Raw genomic sequence first — 25,058 nt, 5'->3', positions numbered from 1 at the left:
AATCTGACCACAGCTCCTAACGCGGCCTGTGTCCTGTCCCTTCCTTCTCCTTCTAGTTCAGGCTGTTCCAGCACAGTTGTCTGGCTGGCATTATCCTACCGCCGTGCCAGTGCCTGCCAGCTCCACGCTCAGATCTCTGAGGATCACTTCACGCAGCTAGGATGATGGAGTGCTGTTGGGCTGAGGCTCAGAAGGCACCAGCCCCTTCCTCATCACAGCCTCTCATTCATGCAACAAATATTGCTTGAGCATGTCCCAAGCATGGTCCCAAATATGGAGGCTACAGCACTGGGCAAGAGAGACAATAGCCCTTGCCCAAAGTAGGGGGGGGGCTATTCTAGCAGGGAGAGAGAACCCCTCGAAAGTAAATAAGCAAAATCCACAGGGTATCGGACAGTGACCAAGGCGATGAAGAAAACACAATCAGATAAGGTGATGGGGGCGTGCCGGGTTGAGGAGCCGGCGAGGAATTGCTCTTTTTAGTCACGGGGTCAACAAAGACCTGAAGAGAAGGTGACGTTTGAGCAAACACCTGGAGGAGGCAAGGGCGTGAGTGTCGTGATGTCTGTCCGGAGGACAGCATTGCTGGCGTAGGAAACGGCAAGGGCTAAGTGTGCCCAGTCCGTTCGTGGGAAAATGAGATGTCTGGAATGGCCAAAACAAAGTGAGAGAGGGACAGAGCCCTAAGGGATAGAGTTAGTGAAGTAACACAGGGCGAGGCTGGTCACGGAGGGCTGTGGGGGGCACGGAAGCTCCCCATTTGCTGTGGGGTGTGAAGCCATTGAAGGATTTTGACCTGAGAAATGGCATGGGATGGTTGCTGTGCAACGAGCCCAGAGGAGGGCCAAAGAGGAGGCAGAGACACCAGCCAAGGAGCAATTGCAATCATGTAGGTGAGTAGTGATGATGGCTTGGACCACAGTGGCAGCAAGGCAGGTGATGGAAAGTGGTGGACTCATAAATGCATTTTAGAAGCAGAGCTGACAGGGTGGACGGAAGGATTGGATGTGGAGTAGGAGAGAAAGAAGCATCAGGGAGGAGAAACTGGAAAGCTGGCATTGCCACTGAGCCGGCTGGGGAGAAAAGGGCAGGCCAGGCTAGGGGAGAGGACGGTCATGAATTTGGTCTCAGACTGTTGAGTTTGAGACACCAATTCGACATCCAGACGAAAATGTTAAACAGTTGATACAGAACGTAGAAAATTAAATTTCAGTCATCATTGATGTATGTATAGTATTTTAAGGCATGAGACAAGCTGCAGTTAATTATAAGGCAATATGGGACAGGATCAAGGACTTGAACCCAGCTGCATGGAGAGGGGTCAGCAAAGAAGACTGAGGAGGAACAGCCAGTGGGGTGAGAAGAAATAGAGAGGCAGCAGGTGCCAGAACCATGTAGAAAGTGTTTCAAGACAGAAGGAGTGACCAGCTCTCCTGGTCCAACACTGCTGAGGGGTCATGGAAGCTAAGAGCTGGGCAATAACCGTGGGCAGTGGTGAGAGCATTGGTGATCCTGACCAGAGCAGTATCGGAGGAGGGAGGCATCTCAGTTACTTCATCTGAAAAATGGGAACCATTTGCCTGCCTGCCTCAGACTTCTGCAGTACAGACCACAGGCGACCACAGGCGACCACAGGCAAGCCATGGACCACCGCCAAATATGAACCATCTGTTTTTATTTATGACCCAGTAAACCCAGAGCTTGTTGAAACAATGAGAGACTATGTTGTGGGGCACAATTGATTTAAAAGATGCCCATAGCTCCGTTATTACCTTCTAAAACGGCTCATTTCCTGCTGCTCATCACCAGGACACCCACCAAGGGATGAAAAAGCTCCCTTCAGACATGGAAGCCATCAGGGTTGTTTTTTATGGTAAGTGGGAATTCTGGGATAGGATAGAAGCAAATAATGGAGCCAAACACCGTTCACGAGAGTCTACCTAAGAGGCCAGGCACTGCCCTCACAGAGGGATCTGGGTGACCCTATGCCTCAGAGCAAGAGCTCTTCGGGGAAAACTGTCAGCCAGCGGTAGCCACGCTCTTGCTGAAAACGACAAGCAAAACAGGAGAGGGACCAGAGCAAGATAGAGAGGAAGAGTAGTCAGGCCGGGTGGAAAGAGCAAGAATTTTGGAGCCAGACACATCTGTATGGGAACCATGGTTCCTGGGTGGGCTGCAAGAAGTCACATGACTTCTCTGAACCTCAGTTTCCTCGTCTGCAAAATGAGATGATAGCTGTTCCCAAGGATTTTCCTAAGAAACAAGCTGATGAATACAAGGAAATGTGTGATGAGGTGGGGGGGGGTCTCTCTGTGCACGCACGTGTATCACTGCACGTACATTTAATATCATTGGTTGTTGGGTGTCTGCCTCTCCAGGAGCAGTTCCTCTCCAACGCAAGGACCCTGCGTCTCCCCTGCTCTTCATCAAAATCAGTTCTCAGGGCAGCATTAACATTCAGAACTCAGAGTGTTCTAAGGCCTGCAGAGGCCCAGGCGGGGGACGGGGCGGGGGCTGACCTGTCAAGAGTGCCCAGCTCTCCCTGCACCACAGCTTACCCTCCCGGCTCCCCTCTGCCTGGGGTCACAGGGTGACGAGCGTGGTCTCCAGGGTCAGGCTGACGTTTAAACTCCAGCTCTGCCATTGCCTAACTGGCTAACTAATTTGGCCAGATAAATGTGTTTCCGAGGATTAAAAGTGTATACCTACGTCCCTTGCAAATGTTGTAAGGATTAAATAAAATACTATATAAAGGTAACGAGCACAGTGCCTCTGCCCAGCGCATAAAAGCAGTAGATCGCTGTGTTATTATTGTTGATGTTTCCATTACTTTCCCTCTCTGAGTATGGATTGCAGCCCCTTTCTCTTCCTGCAGGGAGGAGGCTGGTTGTCCGGGCAGAGTCCCAGACCGTAGGTCGAGGGCAGGACACTCTCTGTGCCCCTTGGAGCAGAGGGGGCCTTAGGATGAGGAAAGAGGTTGTGGTTCAGGACTGGGACATGAAGGTTCAGGCAGGTACAGGCACAGAGAGGAGGTGAGGCACGAGGCAGGGAGGAGGTGACAGACTCTGGCCTTTCACTGCGGGCATGGCTGAGATGCCCAGCGCTCTCCCGCACTGGAGGCTGGCTCTGGAGGGCATGGGAAGGGCAGTGTTGGGCAAGGTTGGCTCTGACACCAACCCCCACCCGTTCCCCAGACCCACACTCTTACTCTCTGCTCTGCTCAGACTCGGCATCTCCTAATACTGATGTGATTTCTGCCTCCAACCTGTCCCGGGCCTGTGTTCGCTCCACACGGCCCTCCCTCCTCCGGAGCTGATCTCAGCCGGTGGCCTGTTTGGGGCTGTGTGATTCCCATTTGCTGTTGGTAGCTATGAAGTCTGAGTACAGCTGTGACATCTTCACAACATATTTACCAAAAGCAAAATGAAAGAGCTCATCCCCATGAAGATGGACACCAGTGACCTGTGGTTTCTTTGGGTTTTTTATTTTAATTGGCACATCTCTGGAAAAGTGCTAATGTTATCCAAAAGAGGCATGAACTGTGAATATGCCCTGAAATAGTTGGTTTGAAAAGAGTCCTATGGGAGATGTATAAGGGCTCTAAGGATTCTTGAAAGATCCTTTCTGTGCCTTAGAGACGTGTTAAGAGAGCTTTTCATTTAAGTCTGAAGTTTGGATTGCTTACTCTGACTTTAAATCCTTCATTCTTCAGAATGGAACACGCCCCGCCCCCCGAGCAGCCCCATCCAAGGCTCACCCAGCTACATGAACCTCCCATCATATGCTCCCTGAGACTCAGAGCTTGGCTTTAAGGGAGGGAGTATTCTCCCGAGGCTTTGTGGATTTGTAGATGCAACTGTGTGCTTCACAATCTGTACTCAAGCGGTGCAAATTGATTCTAATACCAGCTTGGCCTGAATGTAAATGAGAGTAAGAATAGTAACTAATATATGCATATTTGGGCACCGCATTAACACATTATATGAATGATGCCACTTAGTCCCCCAACAACCCCGTGTAGTAGAAACTCTTTCTAAATCCCATTTCACAGATGAGAAGGCTAAGGGAGGTCAAGAGACTTGCCAAAGGACACAGAGCTAGCTAATGGTGCAGGCAGGATTTGAACTCGGTGTGATTCTAGAGCCTGTACTCTCAAACATACCGCTCCCGTGCCGGCTGGAACAGTAAATACCCAAAAGATGGATGGTGTTCAGTGTGTCCAAAGGTGTGGCAAGATGGGCATATATGCATTCTCGTGGGGGTGTAAATTGGTACAGATTTTTGGAGCACGATTTGGTAGGTCCTGCCAAAACTCTAAATCTGCTTCATCTTTTAACCATCCCCTAGGAATCCATAACACAGGAAGCCTTGGGTTTGTAAACAAAGAAATATGTATACAAGGCTTCGTGACAGCATGGAAACAATTAAATATCCACCAATAATGCTAGTTAAGTAAATTACAGACCCTCCACGCTATGGAATTCTAGATACACATCAAAGGCTTTGCTTTTTCAATAATTTGCTGGATATGGCCATGGAAAAGCCACTCTCCAGTCCTATAGAATCTAGGGTCTACCAGACAAGTTTGATGCTCCAAAGATTTTTAGCTTTTTAAATAAATTTTCCATAGTGCCCCTGCATTCTTATCTGATGGAATAACACAAATGATCACAAACAAGCAAAACTAAGCTATTGATCATGCAGATGGCGTGCAACCACTAGATGAAACAATTTACAGCAACAAGCTGTTCTAAAGCCTGCACACGTGGCTCCATCATCCTTGGAGCCTCCATATCCCTAAAAATTACAGCTAGAGTTTCATCACCATGCATAAACACTAATGGAGGGCCCAAACAATTTTTGTCGTTATATACTGCAAAAGCAAAATCAATATATCGTCAGCTGGGACTTGAAAACCAAGATTTCATTATAATGCAAGGTGCATCTGCAGGGCCAGCCTACATGGTGTCTATCTTAACTCCACCCACATTGATCTTACTTCTTAGTAAAGTATTTCTTCAAGGGCAAAAGGATTGTCATCAGATGGTATCTCATTTCTTGGGTCTCATGTCCTGGGTTTCTCTTTGATGCCTCCTGACTTGGTTTACCAGAATTTAAAGATCTCCAACACTTTAAACAGCACCCAAAGGACTGCTATGATGCGGTATCTACTGACATGGAAAGTTTCCCATGGGATGGTTTTAAGGAAAAAATTTGAAATCATGGTGCAGAATAAGTATGATGCAGTTTTTGTGGGGAGAGCCGTATCTAATGTGCACACACATACGCACACGCACGTAGTTGCATATGCAATGATATACACCAAACTGTAACATTCTGGAGAAGGAACCAGAAGGCAGGGTAGATGCTGGATGGACTATGGTCACTATTCGCATTGTGTGCTTCTGTGATGCTAAATCTGTCTACAGTATGCATGTACAATTCTGTTTATGCATTATTCCGTATATGTAAAATCAAAGAAAAACATATACTAGAGCCAGATGATGAAGGCCATGTAGGAAAACTCAGGAATCAAGAACTGGTCATGGGGGGCACCTGGGTGGCTCAGTTGGTTAAGCATCCAACTCTTGGTTTCGGCTCAGGTCATGATCTCATGGTTCATGGGTTCAAGCCCCGCATCGGGCTCTGTGCTGACGGCACGGAGCCTGCTTGGGATTCTGTCTCCCTCTTTCTCTGCCCCTCCCCTGCTCGCTCTATATCTATCTCTCTCTCAAAAATAAATAAATAAACATTAAAAAATAATAACTGGTCATGGGAGTTGTGAGGAGCTACTGAAGGGCTGAGGCAGGGAACGGAGACGGTCGGATTTGTGGCAACATGGAAGGTGCATTGGGGGGAAGCAAGAAGGTATGGAGACTGTGGGAGGAGGCTCAAGGGACTTGAAGGCTGTGGGCACAGTGGGTCTTGGAGCCCGCCAGCTGTGAGGGGCAGGAGATGGGGGGAATGGAGGTTCACAGTAGATGTGCCTTTAACCTGCTGGAGGAGGAGTGGGCTTCTGGGGTTGGAGGAAGGGCTCATTGTGAGCCATGGGATGTAGGAGATGACTGCAGGGTGGTGGGGTTTTCTGGGCATGGTACCCACCAATTAAGAAGTTTGTCGGTTCATCCTAAATATGTCCTAGGCACTCACGCCAGGCATGGCTCTAAAAACTGGAGCAGAGATATAAGCCAGCCAAGCAAGTCTCTGCCCCCTTGGAACTCAGGGACCTGTTCAGTCAGCAACAGAGTACTTCCTTCCTCAGCTGGTGACATTCTAGGCTTTTCCAAGTACAGTGGACAGTGGTGTCTGAGCACTGCTGGGCCCAGCCAGGGGAAGGGGAGATCCAGGACCAGCTGAATCATCTCCGGGGAAGGTCCCTAGCCAAAGCCAAATTTGGGCCCGTGGAAGCCTTAAGCCTTGAAAAGGTTATGATACTCCTCTGCCCCGTCACTGAAGATAAAAACCCAAACAGACTGCCAAGTAAAGTTAAGCAAGATCCACAAACTTCTGCAAAGCAAATAGAGCGGAATGATATGAGCGGCACAAGGGGTGTTGGCCTCAGACTTTGTTCTGGCCTCCGGTCCAAGGGAGTCCAATCAGGTGTGTGGGTCTCAACAGCAGGAGAGGTCTGGGGCCGGGGGGGGTGGGGGGGGGGGTGGTGACAATCCTCCGGAGCAGGTATTGGCTACCCTGCATGCAACTCCTCATGCAGCCGGTGCCTGGACACAGAGTGCACAACCTGCCCTCCAGGCTGGGCATGATATAGAAGCATGGCCATCCAAAGCGGAGGCCGGGTCAGAGCTCCAGCTGCAGTGCGGGAGGGATGGCCGGAGCTGGAAACCAGAGTGTGGCTCAGTGAACCCATCAGTGTGCAACACACAACAGACGCAGCGGGCACTGAGCCCCATCCCCCGGGATGGCCGAGGCTCCCGGGCTTCGCTACCCTGGGGGGGGATGGCTCCACACCTGGGCAGCAGGTAAGGGAATGAGGGTGGACGATGTCACCATGTCAAACCTCTCTTGCTGCCATGAGCCTGGCTCTCCTCACTAAACAACTGTGGTCCTTTTTTTTGCAGAGTGATGAGGTCCTCACCGTCATCAAGGCCAAAGCTCAGTGGCCAGCCTGGCAGCCTCTCAACGTGTAAGTAGCACACAGACCCTGGCCATTTCTCATACTCGGAGCCACCCACCGGCTGGCCACCACATGAGTTATGTCATTAAAGTCAGCAGTACCTCTCAGGTGCATGAGCAGGTGAGGTACACTGCCCACGTGTGGGCCTATCACACTTACCCATATCTTCTCAGGAATACGGGCCTGGTCTTTGTCTCCCCTGATGGCTCTAATACCACAGAACCGGACATAACAGTTGCCATTACGTGTTCACTCATGTTCTCGGCCACGACTGACTGAAACCACCTTCGCACACAGGTACACTCACTCTAGGCAGGTCTTACTCGTGGAAAACTAGATTGGCCCCAGGTTATCTCTTTCCTGTCTACTCTATCCCTTTAAGATTTCATCCTCCCTTGTATTTTGATGACCTAGGGTATGCCGATGGCTCCCTGAAGGACTACTCCGCCAGGCAGATATGTAGGTAGGTAGGTGGGTAGGTAGGTAGGTAGGAAGATAGGTAGGTGAGTAAGTAATCATCCATCCATCAGTTTCTTGGACACCTCTCTGTAGATGGCGTACATGGACCTTGAAATCATCATATCAAAAAAACAAAACAAAACAAAACCAAATCCGATTGTATTATCCTCTCCTTAGAATCCGTCCATGACCTCCTTTGGTCTCCAGGATCACCTAGAGAGGCCCCAGTGAGTCGAACATGCCCCAGCTCCTGCTTCCTTTTCCTTAGGGCTCATGTCTTGCCTCTCTCTACCCTGCACCTCTCTCTGGCCATGCCGAGTCCTGTGCAGTTCCTTGAACGAGCTTTGGTTTCACTCCTCCTTCAAGGATGCAAGACTTGGAGCAAAGTTCCTGCCAACTGCATGAAAATGGTTTATGAAGAATGGCTTGGCCATTCTCTGGAGTCGTCTATACCCACCGTCTATATGATGGTGGTGATGGAGAGCGCAACGACACAGGCAGTGGGTGAGATTCTGCTCGGTGGGAGCAAAGGCAAAGTCAAGATGATGGGTAGAGAAGCACAGGATGGGGTAGCAGGAGCGGAGAGAGGAGTGCTCCCACACAACCAGCAGGGAGCTGGTGCCCACCTGTTTAACCATTCAGCAAATTAACCATTCCTCCCCCACCCACGACGTGCCAGCCCTGTACACCCAGTCCCCAGCCTTTGTAACCCACAGCCATTGGGGGTGGGGGGATGGACAATAAAGAGAGGTCTCCCACCCCAGAGCTGCCCTTTGCACACCTTCGGGTGACACCATACACCATGGTGGCCGTGCACACTCCATGGGGATAAATGTTATGATGAGGTTATAAGTGGTTCTGGAAGCCTAGAGAAGGGGCACAACCCAGCCGAGGATTGAGGAGGGGTCATGGAGGGCCTTGTTCAGAAGGTATCATATGGGGCTGAGTCTGGAAGGAGGCTCCTTGCCCTGGATTGGCCCAGGTCTGGACAGAACTGAGGCCCTAAGTGGCGACCTGAGGAAAGAGAGACAGGCCCACACCTGGACAGCTGACCAAGGGCAGCCGAGCTGGCTGCGTAGAGGCCTTTCCTGGCTTGCTGTGACCTCCTCTGAGGAAGCTGGGGCCAGAGTGGTTGGAAACCTGCCCAGCCCTGGAAATGCCTTCCCCTCCAAGGAGAAGCAGCAGAGGCAGGGTCTACTGCCCCCAGCTCTCCCCTGGTAGGGGGGCATTTGCCTGTCTCAGGCCTGTCCCACCAAAAAACACCGATGTGAATTCACCGAGGCCCTGAGGCCCCTTCACATCATTAACGTCAGTTAGGAAAAAACACCCACCGTGAATCTTGTGCGCTCAGGCTCTCCTCAGCTGCCCCCAGCTCCCAAAACTGCATGTGGACAAGTCCTCACCTTGGGCTCAAAACCAGGCAGGGGCTGGGGGCATCTGGGCCAGAGTTTGCAGATGCCAGTGTTGATACCACTAGGGAAACCTGATCCCAGTTTTCCCTTAAGGAGCCCCGGGTTTAGGAAGGTATAAATGGCAAAGCAGGGTGCTTCTGGAAGGAGAGCGGAAAGGAGGAAGAAAAAGCAGGGAGCAGAGAGCTGTCCTCTTGTCTCTAGCGCCTACTATGTGCCAGGTACCCTGCCAGGACTTATGTTCCTCATCCCACTCCATCCTCATACTAACCCCATGAGGTAGGGGTCTGGAGCCTCACTTTGCAGATGAGACAGAGGCTCAGACCTCAGCAGCCAGCTCCACTGGCGGAGGAACTAGAATTCCAACCCTCCCCAGCTGCCTCCACTCCCTGTGCCCCTTACTTATTACTAGGCCCCTCCAACTACGTAACAAGTCAGTCAGTGTCCGTCTTTTCACCAATCAAGACATATACATATCTGCCAGTCAGACTTCGGACCAGCATGAAATTCACACTGTGACCACAACCAAATTGTCTGACTCCTGCCCCAGAACAAAACAAAACCGTGACTTTCACTTACCTTGTGTCCTTCCGTTAAGGATGACTGAAACATTTCATTGCCTCAACAAACATTTGTGGCCGGTCTCTAAAGGGAAGTACTGTCAAAGATACTTAGGAATACAGGGCTGAGCAGAGCAGAGTTTCTCATGAACTCACAGTTTAGTGAGGGAGAGACATTAACCAAATGCTGACAAATGTGACATGTCTGTGAAGATATAAGGTACCGTGAGAGAGTGTGACGGGGACCCTGACCCAACCTGAAGGTCAGAGAAAGCTTCCTTTAAGGGATGGCCATTGAGCTAAGAGTTAAGGAACCAATAGGAGCTGACTAGGTAAAGAGGCAAAGAAAGGGGAGAACATTCTAGAAAGTCTAGAGAGACTATCATGTGTAAAGACCCTGAGGAGGGTTCAGCATACTTAAGATGCTAAACAGTTGTGGTATAACTAGGTCCAGAAATCACAGGCGAACTTGGTGTGGGGCCAAGGCACACATTAGGGATTTAGATTTTTCCATTAAGAGTAATGGGAAATCTTTGAAGGGTTTTAAGCAGGATGACAACATGATCAAATCTGCATTCAAAAGAAAACAAAACAGGGGTGTCTGGGTGGCTCAGTATGTTGTCCAACTTTTGATTTCCGCTCAGGTCATGATATCATAGTTTGTGAGTTTGAGCCCTATGTTGGGCTCTGCATTGACAGCTCAGAGGCTGTTTGGGATTCTCTCTCTCTCTCTCTCTCTGCCCTTCCCCCACATGAGCTCACTCTCTCTCCAAAACAAGTAAATAAACTTAAAAAAAAAAAAAAACAGTAACAACACTCTGGCTCCAATACGAGAAGGTCGAGAATAGTGAGGGGAGAATTCACAGTGACCTTGACAAGGATGGTGGTGGTAGAGATGGAGAGAGAGGTACGGCGGTCGTAGAGAGGTGTAGGAGCAGAATCCCACAGGCTGCAGTGATAAGTTCAATAAGGAGAGTGAGGGAAGCAGAGACACCTGGATGAATGGGTTGGTGGGGCCACCTATTAGGTTCAGAATAGTAAATGAAGTTCAGTGGGAAAGACCATGAGCTCAGTTCTGGATGTGATACGTTGGAGATGCACGTTGGAGGACATGCCTGCAAAGGAAGGAAACAGAAAAGGAGTAGCAAACAGACTGGGGAAGGAAGCTTGGCATCAGGGAAGCCAAGAGAAGAAAGTGCTCCAGGAGAGAGTGGTCAGCTGTGTCCAGCGCACCTGAGAGATCAAGTAAGATTAGGGCTGCATCATGCCTATTGGGTTGACCAACATGAAGAAAATCAGTGACTTTATTGAGAATCCTTTCCACTGAGCAATGGTGGGCAGCCTCCAGGGGGGTGAAATGTGAACAGAAAGTGAGGTTATAGAGTCAGCAAATACAGACAAGTCTTCTGAGTTCGCTGTGAAAGAAGAGTGGCTGGAACAGCTACTGCTCCAAGGAGGTAACAGAGTCAATGATGTTTTTTTGTCTTCTTCTTTTTTAAGATGGGGAAGACTTTTCTGTAAATTTGAAATATATATATATATATATATATATATATATATATATATATATATATATATATATATATATATTTAGGGACACCTTCCCAGCTTTCCCCCGTCCCTCAGACTTCATGAGACCCCAGTGGAACAGAATTAATCGATGGCAAACACCCAGACCTCCCAAACACCCAAACCCTCTCTGCTCAGTGCTACCAGCTCGTTAAGGGAAAGGAATTTTCCTTTGATTTTCCCATACCCCAGTCTCCCCTTCCCTCTTCCAAATCTCATTAGGAAGTCAAATTAGGAAGCCTCCACGCAGCCAAGTTTTGTTTTGCAGAAACAGCCCTGCCCCTCCTCACTGAGCCTGCCCGATTGAGGTTAATGGGATTCTATCCACCCTTGGGCCAGTGGAAAGCCGGGGTGACCTACTTTGTGAGGTCCTGCCCTGTGGAACTGACTTGCTTTTCAATGATCTTCATCTTTTTCCCCAGGACCACTTCTCAAAGGACAGCCATGAAAGAAACAAATTAGCTGCTGACTTGTTTAGCTCAATAAATCAAGCTGTGGGTCTGTCAGCCCAGAGTGCAGGTAGAGACAGGAAAGACAGATTCTGAACAAAACCCACATCCTTCACCAGTTCCTCTGGCGCCTGAGTAGAAAATGACCAGGTGTCCTGCAAATCAGTTCTAAATTTCTACCACCCAGTTCCTCCAGGTTAATCTGAATGCTAGGAATTACTGGAACTTCTGCAAATAATCTTTATTCTTACAATGGATTTTATAAGGGACTATAGTCTCTGTAATTATTTCCAGCCACTCTGTTTAATTCACATTTGATTAGACAGCCGTCCTTGTTTTTGAGACAGATGAAGGGAGGGTGGACTAGAGACAGTCATCCTCTCCAGCAATCCTGCCCCGCAAATCACCCAAGCCATGGCTCTCCCCATGAGGACAAAGGCATCTCTCTCTTTCTCAGATCAGGGCTGAAAGTTTCAGGGCCCTCCCTGTCTCCTGTAGCACTTGCCCAGGTCTGCCGATACCCTCAGGATTGTAAAGACTGGCGTTGGACTAGAGGAGCAGGCGGTAGATCTAATTGGCCAGAGGGACCCGGAGCCCTAGATGCCTCCAGGTTATAAGCAGTTTTTCCGAGGCAGAAACCTCAGACCTACCACGCAGGACTTCAGCCTAGTGCGTGGCTCTTGCGCCCTCTAGTGGTTAGATTGAGTTTCTGCAACTTCGAAAGCTATGGGGGATTATTTGAAATACACGAGAAACAGAACTCGGCATATGAGTGACCTGAATCGCCAGTGACTAGAGTCTCACCAGTGACCTGAGTGACACTGGTTTGGATCTGAAATTTAGAAGGAGATAATAAGTTCTTAGGAGGAGCATAAAAATCCCTACTGCCTCTTTTCTTTCATGGTGTTCTTTGAAGTTTTGTTTGGAAAGGCTTAATGAGCAAGAAATCAACATTTACCAAGTCCTAGGATGTGCTGGTCACAATAACAGGCAGTTTCCTCACGAAAAGCCCTTGCGTGGGTAAGATGATGCTCCCATTTTGCTGCCATAGTAGGTGCAAAGAGCTGGGGGGGGGGGGGCAAAAAGCCCCTGGCACAGAGCTAGCAAGTGGCTGAACCCAGATGCAAATCCAGCTGCCTCTTCCAATATCTTTTGTTCTTCCCTGCGCACCATGCTGCCTCTCTGAATGTAAAAAGGTGAAGCACTTTCCATGTCTTGATCTGGTGTTCCTTATTCATTTTTCTGGTGTGAATTGTCTGTTCATAACTTTCCTTTATCTGTCGAGATTGTGGTGTTTTTCTTACAGATTTGGATTAGCTCTGTATATACGACAGTTACCTTTGTCAGTCACACTGCATGGAGATGTTTTTTCCAACATGCCATTTTTTTTCTCGCTAATTCAACCATGTTGTTTCATTACACAGATGTCTTTAGTTGGTTCATAATTCAATTAGTTACTTTTGTTATTGCTTTATTGTTTCAAAGCAGAGGAAATTAACATTTCTCTAGCAAATCAGTAATCGACATGTCCCCTATAATCTGGTTGCTGTCTATTTAACTCTGGATTATTAATTTAGGTATGTGAGACTAAGTGCAAATTCCACATTTTTAAAAGAAAAACTGCAGTTAAATTGGCCCCACCCTGTTGGCACAATCTTTCCTTTTCCCCCTAATTTGAGAAGTCTGTTTTGTATAATACCATATCTAAAGTTTCTGGGATCTCCAATCTATGCCACTCATTTATATTTCTTTCTTGTCCTGAATAGGCTTCCATTTTAATTATCATGATTTATAATATACTGTTATCATGGTATGGCCAGATCAACTCTCTTTGCTAGAAAACTGATGAAAAACTTAAATCCCAGAACAGAAAAATAAAACCAAATTCACAAAATATCATATCTGGAAAGATATGGCATATAAGAAAGCATGAATGTGGATTTTTATTATGGTTTGGACAAATGAAAGAACTCCAGTCGTACCAAGCATTTCCCAAAGAAAACTCCCATATATTCTTATCCATTTCATTATTTTAAATAGCATTTTTATTATGGAAGTAATAAATACTTTGAGGTGATTTTTAAATTAAATTTGAAGGTCAAAGGAAGTATAAGAGCTCCATTCATTTCCTAGATTAAGTAATTTATTTAAAACAAATATTTGAGGAGAATCCACTTCATGCCAAGTTCTAAGTCGGGCTCCGAGATAGAGCTGTAAGCAAGACAAAAATGGTCTCTACTCTTCCGGAACCTAATGTGCAAGATGGAAATTCAACCAGAACCCCAAGGAAAGAGCGAGCTCATCCTGCTCTGGGAAAGTGCACCCGGGGTCCTAAACAATTTGAAGAGAGGTCAGGAAATGCTTCCTGCAGGATGCATTATGGGAGCTGGGGATCAGGGGACGAATTTCCCAGTCAAGGGTAAGAGAAAAGAGCAGAGCATAACTGAAGATGCTAGAAAATTGCTAAAATTGCCCCCAGGCCCATACAGATTCAAGTTTGCCATATTACCCAACCTAAGGTCAGGCGTTTTGTGCAGAGATTGGTTGCCCCAAATTTCCTACTCCTTAAAACTCACCAACGTCTGGAAGGATATGTCACTCAGGTTACAGATTTGGCCAAAGTGCATCGGTGGAGAACAATCTGCATCGTGTCTTACAAGACACGTGAGGTTCTCCGATGGTTAAGTCCAACAGCTGAGCAGAGTATCAGGATGGCCTGTTGGGTCAGGCTTGATTCGGTTTCCCCAGCACCGGACTCCTGAGCAAAGATGTCTTTGCCCCTTAGGTTGTCACTATGAATAGTGTCACCCATAGTTTACAGGATACAAATGACAATTCTGACAAAGCAAGCCACATGCTCAGGGAGATGGGAAGGTAACAGGTGGAGTGGTTGGTTTCTATGGCAATGGAAGATGAAGTATGCCCCCAAGGCCTTGCTGGACCCCCAAGGGGCCAAGAGCGAAGGAGGGCTGGGGCGAAAGCAGTCCCCTCAGATGTCCATGCTGTGTGGTTTGCACCAACAGGAAGGCAGGCCCCGGACCATACACTGTGAGTCCCTAGTGAGCAAGGCTGTAGTTCTTGTAGAAGCCAGGTCTTTAAAGAAGCTGCTAAAAGCTAAAGCCACTCACCTACACGCCAGTAAACGCACACCTGGGAAAAGATGAAATCCCCCAGTTTGTGCCTACGTAGTGGACTAGGTGTGTGGGGGGTGTTAGCGGTTTATAAAGGCTTCCTCAAAAAGCATCGTGGGAGCCTCACAGAAACCCTGCAGGTAGGTGGTGTCAGATGAAGAACCTGGGACTGGAGGACAGTGAGTGGCTTACTGCCAAGACCTAGAGCTGGGGGTAGAAGAGCCCAAGTCCTCACACACTGCCTTGTTCAGCCCGCCCGCTGGGCACCTCGGTCCTGGGATGAAGCTTAGGGTTCCTGCCCTCAAGGAGCTCCCAATCTAGAGGGGGAAGACCGAATGATGACAGGGTGATGTCGATCATAGGGCACAGCTTCAGACAGTATGGAGAGACACCACAGGCACTGGCCTCAGTCAGGGAGATCCCAAAAGGCTCCAGGATGAGGTGACTCATGACCTGAAGCTTGAAAGAGGAGTAGACCAACACTCGTCAAACTCGAGGTGCATCCGGAGCACCTCGAGGGGTCGTTAAACTACAATGCTGGGTCTTACCCCCAGAGTCTCTGATTAAGTAAATCTGGGGTGGGGCTCAAGAATCCACATTTCTAACAAGTTACCAGGGGACCGCACGGTGCAAACCACTGCAGAAGAGCTTTCCCAGCAGACGGAAGTGCACATGGGACCTGCAACTAGGCTGGTCTGGCCGGGGCACAGGGCGGCGGATGGGGTGGGCGGCAGGAGGCTGGAGAGGAGGGCGACACAGGACCTTGCTGGGCTGCTGACACCCAAGCCAGGGCTCAGACCAGGCTCTTCCCCCACTCCTGTAACAGAACATAGACTGGCATCAGGCTATAATGGGTAGTCCATTCAGGAAGGCCTCTCTCCACTTCCCCCCTCTCTTTTCTGATCTCTTTACGACCCTACCCTGCTTCTCTCAAGTGCCAGCCGCTGGACTAAGCACCGTATGCAAGTTCTCTCATTAAACACAGTAACCCTTTGGAGTAGACATATGGAGATCCCCATTTTACAGACGGGGACGCTGAGGCACAGAATGCTTTGGTAATTTGCCCCCAGGACCCGCAGCTCAAAGAGGTGACGCCAGACACACACCCAGGCTTCCGTTCCTCTCTGTGCGTGGCTTGACCCCATCTAGCCTGCCAGAGCCCAACGGGTCCAGTTCCATGAGGCCTAACCAGGTCTGGAGTCATTACTTTTGGGGACAGGTGAGGGGAGCCAGAAGCAGCTGGCCTCCACAGAGGGACACGGGGACTCCCCAGCAGCTGAGGTGCACCAGCTGCCAGCTGAACTGAACAGACACGTTGGTCCCCAGCCAAGGATTCCCCACAATTAGCAGCCTGGGGATGTAGAGTCAGGCAGAGCTGCCTTTAAACCTCAGCCCCTACCAGCTGTGTCTCTTTAAAGGTCCATTAACCTTTATACCTTTCCACGCTTGCTTTCTTCTCTACAAAATGGGACAACTCGAACCCCATGGATTGTCACGGGGGTGGGGAAATAAAATAACCCGGGTCTGCCACCCGGTGTGTGCTGAGTGCATCTAACTCTTCCTTCCCCAGCTCCCCAACCCCCGCCCCAGGGGGCCACCACCATTGTCCTCGCCCAGCCCTGGCCACGGCTGAGACCTCTTCTTAGCCACTTGAGGAGACAGAGGTTGAAGAATAATAGCCTCTTGTGGCTTGGGGGTTGACAGACAACCCATCTCCCCGGCTATATAGCCAGGTCCTTGCTCACCAACCGGAGGATGTGGCCATGGGCGAGTTCTGGTACCGGGGCAGGGCCGTGCTGTCAGCAGCCCCATGAGGACAACAGAGGCAGCAAGCTGGGGAGACGCTCCCCTACCTGTGACGGCACAATGTTGATCGCAGAGTGAAAACAGGGCAGGGAGAAGGAATTTGAAATTGATGATGAGAAGAGCGCTGATTCGAACTAATATTGCCTTGGGTCGTGGTCTTGTCTGCCATTTTTAACCTGGTGATTTTGGACAAGTTGCATAACATAAGCCCGTGAGCCTCAGTTTCCTCATGCATAAATTGGAATCAGTCATTCTTCCCTCAGGTCTGTTCTGAGGATTGAGTGAGGATGTCCAAAAAAAGAAAGAAAGAAAGGCTTGGGGCATTGGTAAGCACTGATTTGTAAAGTCCGTCCCAACACAGCTAGGCACACAATGGAACCGGTAAGCAAAGGGTTAATGGAACTGCCCTCAGCTGCAACTTTTCAGCCAAACGTCTTTCATTTGCCTTTAAACTGCCCTGATTCTGCTCCTGGGAGGAGGTGGGGCTGAGTTTTATCCTGTCTCCTCCTTTTGCTGCCTGTGGAGGAGCTTGCTGGGGACTCCATGTCTCTCAGTGATGGTCTTTGCTGAGTATCTGGCAGGCGAACTTGGGTTTGGCTACAGATTTGGTGAGACAGGCGGGAGCTCTGCGCCCATGGTTTGTCGGCCCCGAGCTGCTAACAGGATTCTGGTGACTAGTCCAAGCAGTTGCCTAGGCTCTTTGTCGAGGGGCCCGACCTCAAGACCCCACTCCGACTGGGTACCATCGGCCTTCGGCACCTAAATTAACCTACAGCAAGAAAATGGCTTTGGGTTTGGTTTAGACAGCGGTCTCTTGGTGAGTACTGCATACTCCATGGCATGGGAGCCTGCTTATTTCTTCCTCCTTCTGGTTTGGCTTTCTTAGATTTCTTCCTCTCACTCGGCTGCCTCCAAACACAGGATTTGGGTTCTTTTCGTCTCCTTTTCTTTCTTTTTTTTTTTTTTTTTAACGTTTATTTATTTTTGAGACAGAGAGAGACAGAGCATGAACAGGGGAGGGTCAGAGAGAAAGGGAGACACAGAATCTGAAACAGGCTCCAGGCTCCGAGCTGTCAGCACAGAGCCCGATGCGGGGCTCGAACTCACAGACTGCGAGATCATGACCTGAGCCGAAGTCGGTCGCCCAACCGACTGAGCCACACAGGCGCCCCTCCTTTTCTTATGAGAAGGCAGACTAGCGAATTGTTTGGTTCAGTCAGTGAAGCTCTGAATTTTAGGGAGGAACTAGAAACCAGGAAGCCATTTGGTTCTGTGGGTGAAGCCTCAACTTTTGCGGAGGAACCAGTGCCCATGGAGGCACTCTGGGCTTCATTAGGCTTGCTGCAGCTTGTGATATCTTCAAATAAAACCAGCCGTGTTCTAATTGGAAAATGGGAAGTCCCTGCTTGATCCCCACATGCAGCCCTTTGGGCTCTGTTCTCCAAAATAGGGCAATCTTCTTTTGTAACACTGGCCACAATAGTCCTTCGACTCTTGAGAAAAATGACCAATTAATGAATTCATAAATTATACCACCTTGCAATTAGATTTGTGTTGTAAAAAGGGGTAGAGACTTGGAAATTGGGACTTTAAGATTTTTTCTGCATCTTGTTTGTGTATTTGTATGTGTCCATGTGTGTGAGCTATTTGCTCTCCATCTGCATGGTGTTGCTAAAGTTAATTTGTAAAAGAATTCTGGTTAGTTAAAAAGCAAACGCTTGTTCGAATTGGACATTCTAAAACTCAAAGACTGAAACTAACCCAAATGATTTTCACATGATCTTGGAAAATATTGAGTAGTAAAGCTAATTTAAGGTTGCTGGTTTAATTAAAATGGACACGTGCTTAGAATTAAAAGCACTATAATATAAAACTTTTATTCTGCTTGTGTTTATTGAAAGTCACATAAGTTCCTGTTATCTCCATTGCAAAATTTGTCAAAAAAGGGGAAGAAACTTAAAAAAAAAAAAAAAAAAAAAAAACCTTAGAACTTTTTGTAATGCCTGATGAAGTTTTAAGCACCAAGCCTGGAGAAGACCGGCAGGTAGACTTTACCAGGAGCCAAAAACAACAGGTAATTTTCAATATTTGCTGGTATTTATAGATCCCTTGGCAAGCTGGGTTGAAGCTCTTTCCCCTGCCATTCAGTGAAGTCCTCAGAAGTTGTCCAAACACTTTTAAGTAGGGGAAAGTAGGTGATGTGCATTGAGGGCACTTGTTGGGATGAGCACTGGGTGTTGTATGGAAGCCAATTTGACAATAAAGTATACTTAAAAAAAAAAAAAAAAACACTTTTAAGCAAAAACATTCCTAGGTTTGGATTGCCACTAACCATTCAGAGTGACAGTGGAGCAGTGTTTGCATCACAAGCCAGACAAACCGTGCCCAATGCCTTGGGTGTCCAGTGGAAATTACACACTTCCTGGAGACCCCAACCAGCTAGAAAAACCAAGAAAAAAAAAAAAAACCTTTGGCAAAGATCTGCCAAGAAACTAACTTGGGGAAGAAGCCTTGCTGGTTGTTCTTGGCAAAGATCTGCCAAGAAACTAACTTAACTTAGGGAAGAAGCCTTGCTGGTTGTTCTGCTTTAGGTACGAGTGGCCCCTAGACATGGGCTTGAGTTAATAAGCCCTTATGAAATGGTATATGGAAGGGTGTTGTTACATCCTTTTCATAACTTAGGAGTTCCTCACATTAGGGAATTGGATACTTTCAGGGAGGTCCAGCAGGTAAGGTAAGTTCACTTCCAGCAGGTTGACGTGCCCCACAGACGTGCCCTTGCACCAACTGTATCCTGGAGACTCGGTATCACTAAAGACCTGAAGAGTGAGCACCCAGAGGGCCAGCTCCAACTTCAGTGAGGCTCACTCTTCAGGGACACTGAGGGGAGTCAAGCCGTGGATTCCTCACATTCAACATACGAGAATCCGCAGGTTCCCTACAGCCTGCCAGCAAGGAGGACCTCAAAAAAAGCACTGCTTGGAGCAGTGAGCCTCTGGCAGACCCCTCCTATTCAGGAGAGCTGGCCTGAAGACCTCAATACATGCAACAAGCTTGGTTAAAACACCTCTCCCCAAAGGTCCTAGACAAAATGTAGTACAAACACTAATAACCAAACTACAAAATCTTGGTAATGCAGGGGCACCTGAGTGACTTGGTCGGTTAAGTGTCGAACTTCAGCTCAGGCTTGTGGGTTAGAGCCCCGCATCGGGCTGTGTGCTGACAGCTCAGAGCCTGGAGCCTGCTTCAGATTCTGTTTCCCTCGCACGCTCTCAAAAATAACTCTTAGTAATGGAATGTTGGGTTTCAGCCTGGGACTGAAGAGTATCTCTAAGTGAGTGCAGGAAGTTTCCATTCCCCAACTCTAATCTGTGCCCCATCTCAGCAGGAAGTAACTAGAATGGTCATCGTCCCAATTCCCTCAAGAATGAGGAATGATCAAAAGAGGGTAGGGATTGAAACCGGTAATCAGAGAGATAATGTGGCTGATCGCAGCTGCAGACTAGTAAGTGCAGCTGTGACTCTTTACCCAGAACTTTTTCATTTGCCTTCCAATTTCCCCAACTCTCCTCCTTAGGAGCAGATTTGAGGCTTGCCCTCGCGTCTCTGCCTTTGGCTGCCTCTCAAATCAACTCTTTCCTTGCTGCATCCTTGGTGACTCAGTGATCATCTTTGCTGGGCATCAGGCAGACAAACTTGGGTTCAGTTACAATAACACAAAGTATTTGTTCGTTTACTCGGAAACAGTGAGCATCTACTCTGTGCCAGGCACTGTTGTAGGCACTGGAAATCAAGCCATAAATAAGACAGACAAAAGCCCTGCTTTCCTGGGGCTCACCCTCCAGTGAGAGTTGACAGTCAATCAACAGCTGAACAATAAGAAACATCTACAAAAACAGTTTAAGTGCCTTGAACACATTAAAACTGGATACGATGGTAGCATAGGATTCTCTCCACGTGTGGCCAGTGGAAGGGCTCAGGATAGCAAAGGGTATAAAACAGGAGTGGCCACAGGCAGAGATCAGCGGAAGACCAAGAATCCTTGGTCCTTCTGTCCTCTCCTCCTTCAGCTCTGGTCTGGCCCGATGTCCCTCAGAGTGTGTACCCCCCAGACCCCCTAACATAAGGTATTTGGTTTCCAGGAGAGCGGCACCCTCGGCTGAATTTTCAGTGGACAGGACACGCCACTTGATGTCCTTCCTGACCATGATGGGCCCCAGCCCCGACTGGAACGTGGGCCTGTCTGCAGAGGATCTGTGTACCAAGGAGTGCGGCTGGGTCCAGAAGGTGGTACAAGACCTGATCCCCTGGGACGCCGGCACCGATAGTGGGGTGACCTATGAGGTGGGTATATGCCTGTGGTGGTGAGGGACAAAGCTTTCTGGGTGCTTTCTCTTCCCCCAGCCTTGTGCTGGGGGTCCCGGACACAAATGTGGTAAAGGAATCCACAGTCTGGAAGGGGAGGCCGGCATAGTTTCACCCTCACATACCATATACAGTATGACCCACACAGCTGGCCAGGAGGCCATGGAGAGGGAATCTGCTAAAAAGCAGTTCATAGATAAGCAAGGGAAAGGCAGGAAATGGGCATGGAAGCAAAAAGCAAGAGACGGGGGTGAGAATAGGGAACAACAGAAGCTGATGTATGTGAGGCTGGGCCAGATCCTCGAGGTTTCCAGACACCTAGGTTAAGGACTTTGGATTCTCTCCTGATTTAATATTTTTCATTGCATTGAAATCCAAAGCCATTGGAAAACCAGTGGCAGGGCAGTATGTCCGAAAACCCCAGTTTGTGGGCCAAACTGGGACTACCACCTGACTTGTAAATAAGGTTTTCAAACCCCACCGCCCGCATTCAATTACATGTTGTAGGGAGCTGCTCTCTCCCTACAAAAGCTGAGTCGAGTAGTTGGAGCCGACACAGTGGGACCCACAAAACCTAAAATATTTACCATCTGACCCTCTCTAGACTAATTTGCCAACGCCTGGTCCATCAGGAAGAGCTCTGGATTCAGGCCAGCCTGGTTCAGCTGTTTCCTAGTTGGGATGAGCTCTCTGAAACTTTGTCTTCATCAGGACGTAATCCTGAGTACCTGGGAGAATCTGAAAATCGAGGTCTACCGATTTTTTTTTGCACGATACACGGCGTGAATAGAATTGCATTAACACCAGAGGCAGTTAGAGCTGTTGTGAAATCCCTAACAATTAGGTTTTTGTTCTGATCATATTACAATCAAGTTGCTTTTGTGGTTTTTAAACACTCTGTTTCCCACACTCTCTGTGTTCTCTTCCCCGCTGACAGTCACCCAACAAGCCCACAATTCCCCAGGAGAAAATCCGGCCCCTGACCAGCCTGGACCATCCTCAGAGTCCTTTTTACGATCCAGAGGGCGGGTCTATCACTCAAGTAGCCAGAGTTGTCATCGAGAGAATCGCCCGGAAGGTACTGGGGCTAGAGCTCACCCTGCCACAGACCCTTCCCACCAGGAGCGCGAGCCGACTGTACCCCTATCTGCTCAGGAATCATGGGGTCCCTGGCGTATTCCAAAACACAGGACTCCTGGACCGCCTGAGGTTTCTAAGCATGCAAATTATTCGTAAGATCTAAATGAGCAAAATCAACATTACAGTGGGGTTCTGCGCTCCACTGAATGATTTGGTCCAGACACATAAGTATCCTAGTGAGTTCCATAACTGATTACTGACGTCTGCCATGGGTCAGGGAAGCTGTGGCTTTCTTGCCATTTCTCTTTCAGTGTGATTGTAAATGTTGGCTCGGAACTCCACCGTGGCCTAGGATTTGCACGCAGGGTGGGCATCTGATTTTACCTCCTCCCTCGTCTGACCCCAACACGTGCCACTGTTTGATGGGAGCCCTCCAAGAAAAATTCCTTTTGCAGGGGGAACAATGCAATATTGTACCTGATAACGTTGATGATATTGTCGCGGATCTGGCTCCAGAAGAGAAAGATGAAGGTATGTAAGTTTTCTTGGTTGCTGGTAGCAATATAACCTGGCAATACCTTCTGAGAAATCAGTTTGCGAACAGGTTTTCAGAGCTGCAAAAATAGTGTGTCCTTTGACTTGGCAGTCCCTTCTTTGAGGACTCCTTCCTGGAAGATAAGCCAAAATGAGGCCAGGACTCACAGAAGATGTGTTCACCAGTATCGGGCCTTTGCATGGGCGTCCTGGGACCCCCGGCACTCCCCACTTTGATGGTCACTCTGGCCTGTGAGGTAGCGCGGACACGTCTACTTTCCCGGCAAGGAAAGGGAGGCCTAGATCCTACGGTCAGGAGGGAGCGGCAGGCCCATGCCTTCAGCCCCTTCTCTCATGGGATCTGGAGCCACACCACTTGGGCTTTTTCCTGTGGCCTTGGGCAGGACGCTTCCATGCTACCTCACTGTCCTCACCTGTAGAATGGGGATAATAACAGAACGTGCCTCGCTGAGTGTTGCTGTGAGAACCAAATGGGACAAAACATGTAAGATTCTTACAACGATGCTGGTGTGTAATAAGTGCTGGGCGAACATTGGCTGCCCTCATCGTGACACCTGTGTATGGGGTCGTTGAGAAGATTAAACAGCAACACACACACACACACAGAAGGCTGTGCTTCCCCAATTGCCTGTGATCTGCCTGTACACCCGCAGAAACCGTGTCTGCCAGGAGTGAGGGGCCAGAAATGAGAGACCCTCGTGTTGAGGGGAAGGGCTAGTAGGACTCTTCCCTGTCGCTTAGATACTCCTGGAATGATTAAAATATCGCCTTTAAAGGCAAGTGAATAGCTGCTTCCACCCCAAGAGTGCCCAGGTTTGCTGAGGCAGGGCAGGCAACGCAGATTTTCTTATCCCCAAAGGAGCTTGCGTGGGGATAGGGCCGGCTCCGGTGTCCACAGGCTCCCAAGGAAAACCTGTCCCACGCTCTTTCCAGATGACACCCCCGAAACCTGCATCTACTCCAACTGGTCCCCGTGGTCCGCCTGCAGCTCCTCCACCTGTGACAAAGGCAAGAGGATGCGGCAGCGCATGCTAAAGGCGCAGCTGGACCTCAGCGTCCCCTGCCCGGACACCCAGGACTTCCAGCCCTGCATGGGCCCCGGCTGCAGTGACGAAGGTGAGGCTACAGCCCAGGTGAGCGAGGAGCTGGCAGAGGCTTGTTCTGTGTTGTGGCGAGGGGCGCCTGGGTGGCTCGGTCAGCTAAGCATCTGACTTCAGTTCAGGTCATGAACTCATGGCTTATAGGTTAGAGCCCCGCATGGGACTCTGTGCTGACAGCTCAGAGCCTGGAGCCTGCTTCGGATTCTGTGTCTCCCTCTCTCTCCGCCCCTTTCTTGCTCGCACTCTGCCCCTCCCTCTCTCTCTCTCTCAAAAACCAACACTAAAAATATTTAAAGAAAAAAACAGGTGAGCAGGTTGGCCAACATTGAATCTCAATCCATCGTGGGACATGACCATCGTGGGCCTTCGTGTTCTATTCACACCCGAGTTGGAGCACCTCCTTCCTGTGTCAGGACCTCAGGGCTGATTGCAAGGATCCTGTCTAGCTCTCTGCAACTGCTCAAAAATCAGGCCTGAGCTGTGAACTTGCATGGCCTCTGTCATGATGGCACAGGCTTCAGAATGGCACTGAGCTGATTGCTGTGCAAAGGTCAGCTGCCTACTTTCCAGGGTACAGCTGTTCTCTCCACCTGGACAGGTCTAGTCTCTGTACCATGAGCTTAACTGTCTCACAGGTGCGATGAGGCAACAGGAAGAGATATAGAAGTTGGGCTGGTTTATGGCAGAAAGAAAACCACTTCCAAGCTGAGTATAATTGAAGAAAGCTTATCCCACTGTGGGTCATTCTCCCTCTGGTTCTTGCTGGGGACAGTAATACGTCTCCTGGCTGCACTCCCACGGTGATTTATTGCCATTTGTGCCTTTGATAAGGTACTTCAGAGGGGAGTGAACCCCCCCACACTTCCATACATTCTAGATATTAATCCCTTATCAGATAGGATTTGCAAATATTTTCTCTCATTCCATAAGTTATCGGTTCACTGTTGACCGTGTCCTTTTGCACAAATTCTAAAGTTTCATGAAATCTGGGTTTGTTTTTTCCCTTTGGTTGCCCATGCCTTTGGTATCCTATCCAAGAAATCATTGCTAAATTAAGTGTCCTGAAGGTTTTGCCCTAGGTTTTCTCTTAAGTTTATAGGTCATTGATCCATTTCAAGTTAATTTTTATATACGATATTAGGTAAAAGTCTCCATTCTTTTAAATGAGGGTATCCACCTTTCCCAGCCCCACCTATTGAAAAGCCTGTCCTCTCTCTATTGAGTGGTCTTGGAACCCTTTTCAGATTATTTGCCCATTTGCATGAGACTTTATTTCTAGGCTCTCTATTCCAGTCCATTGATCTGTAGGTCTGTCTGTATGCCAGCACCACACAGCTTTGATTCCTGTAACTTTGCAGTTAAATTTTAAAATCGGGAAGTGTGAATCTTCCAACTTTGTTCTTTTTCAAGGTTGTTTTGATTATTCAGGGGTCCTAGATTTTA

The 25,058-nt window shown here is 48.7% G+C and overlaps 1 protein-coding gene across 4 annotated transcripts in view; it reads left to right on the top strand.

Annotated features, from left to right (window-relative positions):
* SPON1 (spondin 1) overlaps positions 1 to 25,058 on the top strand; it is a 257,912-nt gene that overhangs the window by 222,561 nt on the left and 10,293 nt on the right. For all 4 annotated transcript variants that reach the window (XR_008290454.1, XM_027073076.2, XM_053203462.1 and 1 more), the window contains exons 7-11: positions 7,077 to 7,141; positions 20,658 to 20,859; positions 21,818 to 21,958; positions 22,416 to 22,491; positions 23,449 to 23,631. Coding sequence is in view for 3 of the 4 variants with exons in the window: in XM_027073076.2 (XP_026928877.1) it covers positions 7,077 to 7,141; positions 20,658 to 20,859; positions 21,818 to 21,958; positions 22,416 to 22,491; positions 23,449 to 23,631 (667 nt within the window). In the remaining variant the exon portion in view is untranslated. The remainder of the gene's footprint in view (positions 1 to 7,076; positions 7,142 to 20,657; positions 20,860 to 21,817; positions 21,959 to 22,415; positions 22,492 to 23,448; positions 23,632 to 25,058) is intronic.

This window comes from Acinonyx jubatus, chromosome D1, assembly GCF_027475565.1.
Source record: "Acinonyx jubatus isolate Ajub_Pintada_27869175 chromosome D1, VMU_Ajub_asm_v1.0, whole genome shotgun sequence".
In the NCBI taxonomy this organism is placed as follows: Eukaryota; Metazoa; Chordata; class Mammalia; order Carnivora; family Felidae; genus Acinonyx; species Acinonyx jubatus.
This window is presented reverse-complemented; position numbering and strand designations above follow the sequence as displayed.